General features: G+C 41.0%; 1 protein-coding gene across 1 annotated transcript in view; it reads right to left on the reverse strand.

The window, feature by feature from the left end:
- The window catches only part of LOC126252683 (ATP-dependent RNA helicase abstrakt), a 152313-nt gene that overhangs the window by 33010 nt on the left and 106448 nt on the right, over positions 1–12855 (reverse strand). Inside the window, exons 9-10 of the mRNA XM_049953587.1 lie at positions 9047–9128; positions 8640–8771 (exon numbers count right to left, since the gene is read on the reverse strand). Coding sequence (XP_049809544.1) covers positions 8640–8771; positions 9047–9128 — 214 coding nt within the window. The remainder of the gene's footprint in view (positions 1–8639; positions 8772–9046; positions 9129–12855) is intronic.

Here is a 12855-nt window from a genome sequence, read left to right on the forward strand (position 1 = left end):
GAAACCACTGAAAAAGATCGAAGACAATGAATTGCATGCCTTATTGGATGAAGATGATACTCAGACTCAACAGGAACACATGGAACAATTGAACGTGATGAAGAAAGGCGTTTCTCTTTGGTTGAAAGCTATGGGAAAGGTGTAGAAAGTGGGAAAATGGGTTACGCATGAAATGCATGGAAGATAGAAACCAAATTGGAAGACCACTTGCGAAATGCTGCTTGCCAGAAACAACAGAAAGTCGTTTCTCCATCAAATAGTGACGGGTGATGAAAAATGGATACATTTTGAAAATGCTAAGTGTCGTAAAACATGGGTAAATCCAGGCATCATCATCCATAGCAAGAACAAATAACTTTGGAAAGAAGACAATGCTCTGTGTTTGGTGGGATCAGAAGGGTGTCATCTATTATGAGCTGCTAAAACCTGGTGAAACTGTTAACACTGATTCCTACCAACAGCAAATGATTGATTTAAATCAAGCATTACATGAAAAATGACCGGAACATAGAAAAAGGCAACGCAAATCATATTGCTCCATAACACCACCCCATCACACACAGCAAAATGGGTCATGGAAATGATCAAGGTGTTCAGTTGGAAAATACTAGAGCATGTGGCTTATTCTCCAGACTTGGCTCCATCCAGTTATCATCTATTTGCATCGCTGGGACATGCTCTCGCTGAACAACACTTCAATTCGTATAAAAATGTACGAAAATGGCTTGCTGACTGGTTCACTTCAAAGGAAGAACTTTTCCGGTGTAGCATTCACAGCCTGCCAGAGAGGTGGGAGAAATGTATAAATAGCAATGGAGATTATTTTGAATAAAATATTGCTTATCAGTTTCAAACAACAGACGTGTAATTATTGCAACCAAATTCCATTTTCATACTTCTACACCTGGTAAGTTAGGAAGAACCTCATTTTCAGTTTACTGTGAGACATTTTGATAAAAGATGAGTCCGTAGATCTAGATCTACATCTACGTATATACTCCACTAGCCACCAAGCGATGTGTGGCGGAGGGCACAATTCGCGCCAAAGTCATATTTCCCCTCCTCTGTTCCACTCGCAGATCACACAAGGGAAAAACAACTGTCTGAACACCTCAGTACGAGCTCTAATTTCCCTTATCTTTGAATGGTGATCATTGCGCAATTTGAAAGTTGGTCGTAATAATATATGCTTTACATCCTCGGCGAAGCTTGGATTTCAGAATTTAGTGAGCAGCCCCTTCTGTTTAGTGCGTCGTCTATCTGCAAGTGCATCCCACTTCAAACTTTCTATGAGATTTGTAATGCTCTCCCAACGGCTAAATGTACCAGTCACGAATCTTGCTGCTGTTCTTTAGACCTTTTCAATCTCTTGAATGAGATCCAACTGGTAAGGGTCCCATACAGACGAACAATACTCTAAGACTAGATGAACTAACATATTGTAAGCAATTTCCTTTGTTGAAGGGCTGCATCGCTTCAGGATTCTACCAATAAACTGCAATCTAGAGTTCGCCTTGCCCATTACTTGCGTAATCTGAACATTCCATTTGAGATCATTTCGAATAGTCACACCCAGATACTTGACAGATGTTACTGCTTCCAAAGACTAGGCATTTATTTTGTACTCATACATTAATGGGGAACTTTGCCTTGTTATATGCAGTAGGTTACACTTACTAATATTGAGAGATAACTGCCAGTCATTACACCACGCATTTGTTTTCTGCAAATACTCATTGATTTGTTCACAAATTTCATGTGATACTACTTTCCTGTAGACTACAGCATCATGGGAAAACAGTCTAATGCTGCTGTCAATACCATCAACCAGATCGTTATGTAAATCGTAAAAAGCCGCAAACCTATTACGCTGCCCTGGGGCACACCTGAAGTTATGCTTATTTCTGTTGAAGTCACCCCATTCAGGACAACTTTTTACTGCTCTCTGTCTGTTAGAAAACTTTCTATCCAACTGCATATGTCATGGGATAGACCATAAGCGAGCACTTTTTGGAGTAAGCGACAGTGCGGAACTGAGTTGAACATCTTTCGAAAGTCGAGAAATATGGCATCAACCTGGGAGCCAGTATCTAGAGCCTGTTGTATATCATGCACAAAGAGGCTAGCTGTGTCTCACATGACCGCTGTTTCCTAAAACCGTGCTGATTTCTGCAGATGAGCTTCTCAGAGTGTAGAAAGGTCATTATGTCTGAACACAAAATATGTTCCATGATTCTACAACAAATCGGTATCAGTGAAATTGGCCAGTAATTATGCGCATCTGATTTTCTACCCTATAAAAAATAGATTGCTATGACCTGGGCCTTCTTCCAGTCCCGTAGAACTTTCCGCTGTTCCAATGATCTCTGATAGATCATATTCAGTCCATTCATAGGAAATAATTATAACTAGTTCATACCGAAACTGATGACCTCTGGTCAAGTAATATTCAAGTCCCTGACTGAACAGGGGCCTATTTCTTATTTTTCCACAGCTGTACTTAGACTGCAGATATCAGGAGGGAGAGCTTTGTTTGGTCACGCTTCCTGGACACCATGCATGTTGCTTGGCAGTCTCTTGTTACACTCTGATGGTGCAACACCTCCCGATCGTGCTCTTGGCAAGTTCGCTTAACACATGGAGTGCTACCGCATTTTTCTGTGCCACCTTCCTGAGCTGTGTCTCTTCAAGATGCTTCTATTGACTACAGATGTACAAACCTTGATGCTGGACACCTGGTTCATCCTCCCCTTATCAGAACTTGGAATACCACTTGCAGTGTAACGTAATTAGCACAGTGAAGTGCAGTACGTACCAGGAGGGGTTTATTACTATTCTATCCCGGCCGTTTTGGCATTTCCCCTTTGCTGCCAAGCACACCTCTGAAGTGGGTTTTCGTGTGCTGCCAGACAATACCAAACAAAGGCTGTAAGCCATTCATGGTTCATCCTGTCCAGAGACTCCACCATGAGCGAGGGCCCTCCTTGATAAAGAGGTATTGGCTTGCTGAATTTTACCGTGGTTGTTAGCTTTTAGTAATAGTATCTCAGAACTGGCCTGCACGGCTCTTCTAGCACACCCTACTGTTTATTGTCATCTTCCTTAATTAGTGCATTGCTTAGTCCTTAAGTAGCACACTGCTTAGGTACTTATGGTCCTTAGTAGCGTAGAAGGGAACGTAAATTGTTTCTTGAGTCATCCCATAATTCTGTAAGCATGTTGAATATATTTTGAAGTGTCCATTTTTAAAACAAAGTCCTATTGGAGTCCTGTTGACAGTCGCATTTTTTACAAAACACCCAGCTGAACCAGCCAAGTAAATCAGCTGTCCCTGAGCTCTACATGGAGTAAAATTATGAAATTAGATACAAGAAGACCAGTATTGTGGCACAAGTTTCTAGGTCAGCACAATTAAGAAGTCTGTTGAATTAAGGATACATGAAAACCTTATAAATAAGAACCAAAATTTCAGTTTAGGTTATGTCTTGCATGTAGCACCATACCAAAACTGATGCACCTCTGGCCACATAATATTCAAGTGCCTGACTGAACAGGGACCTATTTCTCATTGTTCCATAGCTGTACTTTGACTAGAGTTAACACTCAAATTGAATTACTCAAGTTCTCTTTTCTGGCCTTCTTTCAATGAAACATCAAAGGACATGAATGCTACTAAGGTGAAAATGCTCTAACTGAAAATTTTATTGGAACATAAAGAAATGTACGGTTTTGGTGTGGCCGCCACCAAGTAAAAAATTGAAGTATTTCACTGCAAATCATTTGCCCTGAAGTCACTCATTATGATTGGAAGTATTCTTCTTGGGCATCACCCTGTCATGGCAATGACTAGCTAGAATCATAGCTATTTTGTTACCCCCCCCCCCCCCCCCCCCCAGTTCCTGGACTAGACACATGCATATGCACAACATACACTGGAAGTTCACCATTCCTAAATGAGCAATGCAGTACCTGTATAGTCGGGGGGCCGTGACACTACAGGTATATGACAACTGCTCCTGACAGGCTGGTCACTGTGATGGATTCTGGCCTTAACACTAATCCATTCGGGTGGAGGGCACTCGAGGTTCTAATGTATTAAGAGCATGGCAGATACGTAAGTTGCCCTTCATGTTCCTCAGACAGCACACACTTATATAAAATTTGTAGATAATGACAATTTAATCTGCTGAGGGCTATATATGTTTTAAACTGAAAGAGCTGTAAGGGCACTTTAGCCATCTCAATGCTACGACTTGTCATTTCCAATGCTGAGTCATCTATTTTGAGAACCAACATTATGCAGCAATTCTTGGATTGGTCTTCTTTTAGTCAGTTCTTATGACCAACAGGAAGTGAGATTGGCATATCTTAGCTCCTGGTCGTACACTGGGTTTCAGCCAAATAGATGATCCCATTTTGGAGCTAAGGATTTCAACAACTTATTTGATCTTTTGTTCAGGTGTTGCGTGCAGCGAACTTAAACCACAGTAGAACATATTGATGATATCTTGCACCTAGTTACAGCTGAGTTTCACATCTAGTTCCTGGAATAGATATTTATTTTTCTATCCTTGTCCTAGGATTTTGTGAAATATGTGTCCACTGACAAATCAGATGGGCAGCAGGGTCTTAATAAACTGGGTGCTAGACACAAGATGTAACCTAAACTGAAACTGTGACTGCTGTCTTCACTGGATCACATTGTGCAAATTCCACAATATTTCCTCAGAACTACTGTCCCACATCTTTAGGTGGTTCAACCTCGCCCTTGGTTCAACCTTGCTGGTCGCTAGGTACAACTGACAGTACCCACGTGTCGATGCCCCATTTCTAGAACATGCATGTGAAGAATGCACAGGTGCAGGAATCACACATGCGCAATGATTTGCAGATAGATGGTGCTATACTCAAACGCCCTCTGCCAAAAATCGCAGAGCGGCTCTCCTGCACTTGCGCTGTATGCTGTGTTTACTTACAGTGTGGCCAGATGTTACTCAATAAAAATCGTACTAGACGGGTCTGTTATCGAAAAATCTTCATTTTCACATCGTGATTTAATAGCAGCCAACACAGGGTTCCAGGCTGTGCTCAGTTGAAATCCCGCATCCCTGTTGATGAGATTATCGGCTGTATGGATATGTATTGGTTGGTTGGTTTGGGGGAAGAGACCAAACAGCGAGGTCATCAGTCTCATCGGATTAGGAAAGGACGGGGAAGGAAGTCGGCCGTGCCCTTTCAGAGGAACCATCCCGGCATTTGCCTGCAGCGATTTAGGAAAATCACGGAAAACCTAAATCAGGATGGCCGGACGCGGGATTGAACCGTCGTCCTCCCAAATGCGAGTCCAGTGTGCGGATATGTATTGCTTCCTTAATGATGCAATCCCAGAAAGAAGATGCTGGGGACAAAACTTCCGTCTTTTCATAAATCATGTTATGTCTTGTATTCAGACAGTGTTCCGCAATTGCTGACTTTTCCAATTGACGGAGGCATGTATGATGCTGACGTTCATCGCAGCATTCTTGTACTGTGCAATATGTCTGGCTGATATATGCTACCCCACACTGACAAGGAATCTTGTACACACCACTTTTACTCCGGCCAAGATCATCCTTAACTCAGCCAAACAGGTTTCGCAGTTTTGCAGATGGTTGAAAAACGCAATTAAAAAAAAAAAAAAGCCATATCTTCCAAGGTCTCTTCCAATTCTTCATGACATGGCACCAAAATACGGCAAAAAGGCCAAAGTGGTGGGTGTCTTTGTATCCTCGTTCTGTTCCACAGATTGAAATCACTTGGGCCTGAATGCATTACATATCTGTCTCTCAGATTAAAGTCATGACACTTAAATCAAGATTTTTCTCTAACAGACCCTTTATAACATTGGTCTAATATGGTTTTTAGTGAGTAATGTCTGGCCATACTGTTACTAAACAGAATACAGTGTACATGTAAAAGAGCCGCTCTGTGATTTTCAGCAGAGGGCATTTGAGTATGGCACCATCTATTTGCAAATCATTGTGCATGTGTGATTTCCACACCTGTGCATTCTTCGTGTGCATATTCTAGAAATGGGGCATCAACGTGCGGATATCGTCAGTCATACCTAGCCACCAGCAAGTTCGAACCACCTGAAGATGTCGGACAGTTTCTCCGAGGAAATATTGTGGAATTTGCACCATGTGATCTGGCAGCAAACTCGTGAAGACTATTTATAACACATCAGCTGGGAAAGCTTGAAGAGTCATATTTTGGTTGTCTCCTTAATTCAACAGACTCCTTAATTATACTGTCCTAGAAACTTGTACCAAATACTGGTGTCTAAATTCATAATTTTACTCCTTGTAGAGCTCAGATAGCTGACTTACTTGTCTGGTTCAGTTGGGTGTTGTGTAAAAATGCAACTGTCAATCGGACTCCAATAGGACTTTGGACTTAAAATGGACAGTTGTCCTAAAATCTATTCAAGTTGCTTACAGAATTACAGGATTGTTACAGCTAAACTATGCAACAGGTGATTACTAAGAAATTCAACTCATGAAAAGCTTCATAAGTGTTAATTTAGAACGAAACTTCAAGCTAATACTAATTAATTATTAAAATGCCTTTTCATTTTATTCTTTAGTGAACCACTGTATAGTTAAGGATCTGATAATTTCATTGTAAAGGAAAGAAAGCTGCTACAATTGATGTAGTAATTTTAAGCTGACTCTACAGTCATAAACATATGCATCACTTATGTCACACTCCCATCCCCATGCCACATGCATCATATCTCCGTGGAAGACCCAGGTGCACGATCAGTCAGATTCATCCATCCGGCACATCTTATTCCAGTTCTGTCACAGGCTTCCTCTGTCCCAAGCAGCCATGATATACACCAGCTTTGCAACAATTTCTGCACAGTGTTTTATGTGTGCATGATGCCCAACCAACTGTGCACCTGAATGAATGGCTATTGCCAAACTGTGGCCAAGAACGGGGTATACCATCCTGTGGCAAAACAAACTGATGGTCACAACATGCTCAATTTCAATTGGTACTTCACAACCCATGCCACCCCCGCAGTAATTTTGTTGAACTACATAGATAAGAGTTAGCCCTGCAACACATCGTCCTTTCCTGTAATCATCCTGCCTCAGTCTCTGCTAACTCCCAGCCCCAAACCCATCACTATCCTTTCCTGGAATCCAATTTCATTCATCCTGCAACCACACAGTCTTCCTCACAGTCTCTCCTACCATATTCTCTGACCACTTCTCAACCCACTCCCCTACGTCGTTGTACGGTGCATGAAATCACTGGAGCCAACACCTGTATGTCACATCCCTATCCCGCACACCTGCAATGTCTCCCTTCCACGCTCCTATTCTGTACACATACTGCCTTTGTCTGAACTATCAGCTACCCTTCCCCAGTCTTCCCTCGTGCCTCCTTTATGCCATCGTCCACTCCACCTGACACACCCATCACACCAGTTTACCTGTGAAGTGCAGTCCCAGCATTGTGTATTCAGGTGGCACAATGTTGGTAAACTGGTGTGTGTGTGTGTGTGTGTGTGTGTGTGTGTGTGTGTGTGTGTGGGGCGGGGGGAGGGGGGGGGGTACGCGCACATGTGTGCCTGCATATGTACATGTCCTCTAGCTCAAAAAAGGACTCGTCCAAAAGCTAGCAAGTTTTCAGACTGGTGCTGATTCAATGCTTCCATTATTTAATGAGTTGTTATCTTTATTTCTAAATATTTACATTCGGCCAAAATTTTCCACACCATATTTGTATCACTTCTGAAAGAGGAAATTGTTGGGATCAGATTAAGAAAAATAAGTACATTATTAATATTTATAGGTTACAACTGTCAAAGGCAAACACAAAGAAGGAAAACTTGCTAGCTTTCGGCGTTGTCCCCTGATGAGCTACAGTACAGGAAAACACATACAAACTCACACACACGCATACATACACCTGTGAAAGATCTTCTTGGTGAGCGGGAGCTAGTCAAAAGTGTTGTTAATTATCATAGTTCAGTTTATATGGTGGTCTGAGTTTGTTAGCAGCCATATGATTTTTCCCAACTTCCATGTTATAGGCCACCCTGTTTATATCGAATGTTCTACACTTCCTTGTGTATGTATTGCACGTCTATTCAAAAAAGTGATGAAACCTTATGCATCAAGAGAGAGAGAGAGAGAGAGAGAGAGAGAGAGAGAGAGAGAGAGAGGACAATGGGTTTGGTTCTTATGCAATGGCCTACATTCAGTTAGATGAAACCAATGACATGCAGTATTTCTGCCTCAATTATAAGACACAGGAGTATTGCAACAACACTTGCAACAGCAAACTGATGACCTCTCTCCCCCCCCCCCCCCCCTCCCTCTGCACCCACACACAGTTCTACATTTGAAGGTTACTTCTTCAGTCTACGCTGCAATTAACCTATGTTGCACTGTTCAGGAATATGGCCTCTATTAAACCTGGGGTAGAGGAATCAGTTGTCACCATTTCCATAAAACACACTATGGGATTGGACAAAATGAATAAAATGTGAGGAAAATACATAACAAAGTTTTACAAGAAGTAGATATATCACACAATCTTTAAAGTGTAACAATACTGACTTTCACTTAACACATTTGAAATACCTGAATAACATTCATTGAAGCTGCACCAGCTCGGCCCACATTAATTGTAACTGGCTTCACAAGTGCTGACCGGGCAAAATTCTGTATTTTTTTTGGCATTGTAGCTGAGAACAGCAGTGTCTGCCTTTGTCCCTACAAAGAAAACAATAACTCCAGTTTATAGATTACCCCAAGGCTGACAAAAAATGTCATACCAAAAATGATTTTAATATACCATTTACTGTTTAGTAACGAAATTAATCTCATACAAATATATGAGAGTAAGTTCATTTTTTTAATATCCAATATTTCTTCCAGTTCACAAAATTTGTATTCTCAACAAAACATTTTAATCTATTTTCTTTTTACTCGTGTTCCTTATTTAATATCTGTATCATGGTATTTATTTTGTCAAATAATTAACATACCTTGAAAAATGAGAAAATTGTTCTGACATCTTCTTCGAATCCCATGTCAATCATCCTATCAGCTTCATCCATGCACAAGTATCTGAAAGTGTAACAAAAACTCTACATTAATTCTCAAGTTAGGAGTGTAATCAGATGGTTACATTGCTTTTGCTATGCTTTGGATGTGTTTTCTCAGGAAGGAGGACGATTATAGAGTTTAGCTCTTTGCTGATGAAGTGGTAATTTGAGATAAAGCAGAAATACAGATTCAATAGAGAGGGTGTAGGAATCTAACTGTACCCTTCTGAAAATGCTGAAAATGAATCACCCATGGAGCCATCCCTTTCAATGAATGATATGGTAAAGAAACTGCCAAATGCTAGGAAAGGGCAGGGTGATCAAGCATAGAAAGGTTAGCTGCCACTAATAAAGTGAAAACACTGTCCTGCTTGGCTTCTGTTGAAAACTACTGGAAGCTACGAGGCTACAGGCAGAAGTAATTATTAACAGTTAGGGTCATGAACTGACAGTACAGTATGATATGAGAGGGAATCCAAAAAACCAGAATTATTTTTTAAAAGCTACATATTTTTAAACTGTTTAAAAAACAACCTTATCCCCTTGAAAACAACACCACCCCCTTCAAAATACTCTCCATTACAACTAATACATCTGTCCCACCAATGCTTCCACTGTTCAAAACATTTTTTGTACTCATCTTTAGAAAGGGCTGACAGCTCCCTCATTTTTTTTTCTTGACTTCTTCAATGTTGTCACAACGGTGTCCATTTATGGCCCTTTTCACATGTGGAAATAAGAAAAAGTCTCATGGAGGCAGGTCAGGCAAGTAAGGTGCATGGCATTTGTAGCCAAAAACTGTCTAACGGAGATGACCTTATGTGCAGGTGCGTTGTTGTGGTGGAAGAAGAAGTCTCTTGTCTACCACAAATTGAGTCTTTTCTGATGAACACTGTTGTGCAATCTTCTTGAAACTTCCAAATAAAAGGTCTGATTGAAGGTCTGACCTGAGGGAACACACTCTGAACAATGCAGGCAGTTGATGGATGTCCAGAACGAGGTTTGCCATCAATCGACATGTCGCCATTTTTAAACTGAGCAAACCACTCTTACACTTCAATTTTTCCCACAGTGTCATTTTGGTAAGCTGTTTTTAAAATTAAAACAGTTTCAGCAGCACTTTTACTGAGTAGAAAACAAAATTTCACAGCTGCACACTGTTCACTTAATCTTGCCATCATAAAAAAACGAAACAGAAACGAAAAAGCGTTTGCAAAAACAATAACTGCAGATGAACAGAACATGCCAAGTCAAAAATACGGAGGGCACTGAACCGGCAATGAGTTCGCTACACAAACCTAACGACAGAAATGTGTACTACACAAGCTCCACCCAAAGCAATTTTTATTTATTTATTTTATTTTATTTTTTATTTTTTTGGGTACCCCTTGTACAGCACAGTGAAATACAGTTTCTACTTGGTGTGTATGTATCTATCAATAGGTTTGCATCTATGCTAGTTGATGACTGTAACAACTATGCATTTTGTTGATAAACAGGAATTTTGAAACTGAGAGTTTAATTAATTGAGATGAAAATCCCTATCCAGTTTCCAACTGCCCATCAATGTGAAGAATTCTGTTCAACAGAAGGACCTAACAGTTTGAAAATCATTACTCTTGAATACAAGTCCACTGCCTTAACTACAGTGCAGTGAATGTGATCATGTGCTCCTGTTGCAAAGGTTCTGAGACCATGGTGACAAACTCCAAATACAGGTGTATAAGCCCCTCTCTTATACACACTGATCAGCCACCGAGCTACTATCAATATAAGCCCATCCAGGTGATAGCAGTGTCACCTGGCGAGGAACAACTGCTAGTCAGACACACGCATGGTGCATGTAGTATTACTGAGCACACTGTCCATGCATGGAATGTGAAATGTATGCGATCTATCTGAGTTTGAGCAAGGGCAGATTATGATGGCCACATGCTCGGTATGAGCATTTTGGAAACTGCACTACTTGTCAGATGTTTGAGGAAATCTGTGATGATTACCTCTTGCATGTGGCATAACCTAGGTGAAACCACATCCAGATGTCATTGAGTTGGATGGGCAACTCTCACTACGGATGTTGAACGTCGAGACTGGGCAGTTTGGTAAGACAGGACTGGTGACGAACTGTGGTGGAACTAACATCAGACTTTAACGCTGGGCAGAGTACAAGTGTGTCTGAACACACAGTGCACCAAGCACTCCTAATGATAGGCCTCCGCAGTTGACGACCCATGCATGTGCCAATGTTAACCACAACATCAATAACTGTGACTGAAATGGGCACGTGCCCACCCAATACCTTCTTCGTCATGAAGATGGGAGGGTGCAAATCTGTCAACTTCCAAGGGAACAGCTCTTTGACACAAGGGAACAGCTATTTGACACCTGTACTGCAGGACAGAGGGAAGATGGCAGCAGCTCCATTATGCCCTGGGGAACTTTCACGTGGGCATCCATGGGTCCAACGGAGCTTGTGCAAGGCTCTGTGATGGCCAAGGAGTGTTGTAAACTGGTTGCAGACCACATATACCCCTTCATGATGATGTTTTTTTCCTGATGGCAGCAACATTTTTCAGCAAGATAATGCACCATGTCACAAGGTCTGGAGTGTGATGGAGAGTATTTTAAAGGAACACACTGCCATTTGACTATTTTAGTGTTTATTTAAGAACAACCCAGGTTTTGATCTTTTATGCCATTTTATAGTGTTTGATTTTTTGTCTTTAACATACATTGCAGGAGACTTAACATTTTGTGACCAATGTTCGTCATAAACTAAGAAAAATATTGGCACCCCATGAAATGCCAAACGTAAAATCACCATCTTGTAACATATCAGTAAATAACTATGGGAGCATGTCATATTTTGTAAAAACAGGCTTAAATTGGTAAATAAAAGATGAGCACGTGTCCTTAAAATGTAATGACAGTGAAATCAAAGAGTTCTTACATTGTGTATTTACATACAAAAACAATGTATCCAGCAAAACTGTCTGTGCGCTACCATGCCTTACACGGTGATCTAAGCATGCTCATTACCAACATGACACATCGCAGAGCATTTCAGGATTTATACTTTGAAAGGCTTCTCAATGTATTTACACAATTGTTCATCACTCTTGCAATGACACTGAACCACATAGGACTTGATTATTGGTCATAATAGTTGTCTAGCATTGTAATGTATGGACAGGTATCTTGATGATGTCCCAGCTCACATAATAAAGTGGATTTCTTTCCAAATTTTTACACATAATGGGTATTTTTCCTAGACCAGAGAAACCACATTCCTCCCGTGTGAATTGTGATATATCGCACATTTATCAGAAAATAACACACTTGAGCAAGACACAGCATTCGGTAATTGTGCCAACAAATCACTACAGACTGCAACTCCCAGCTCTATGTCACTGTCAGATAATTCATTCACAAACATTTACCTAAATCTTTTCATTTTCACATCTTTTTAATGTGTTCAGGCATTGTTGACTATGGTTCTTGAGATTCAGCTGCTCTTTTGAAAGTGAATGTCACTGTAGACAGGTCAATCAACTGAGCAATGGTGACAGTTTTCTTCCATATTTTTCATAAGGAGCACAGGGACTTTTTGGGCACTCTGTACGTACATTTGACACTCTGTCTCTCCCCCTCTCCTTTTGTGCGTGTGTGTGTGTGTGGGGGGGGGGGGGGGGAGCACGCAATTGTGTATGCTCACTGCTCACTTTTGTTTTTGCACACACCCACAGCTC

This window comes from Schistocerca nitens, chromosome 4, assembly GCF_023898315.1.
Source record: "Schistocerca nitens isolate TAMUIC-IGC-003100 chromosome 4, iqSchNite1.1, whole genome shotgun sequence".
Lineage (NCBI taxonomy): Eukaryota > Metazoa > Arthropoda > Insecta > Orthoptera > Acrididae > Schistocerca > Schistocerca nitens.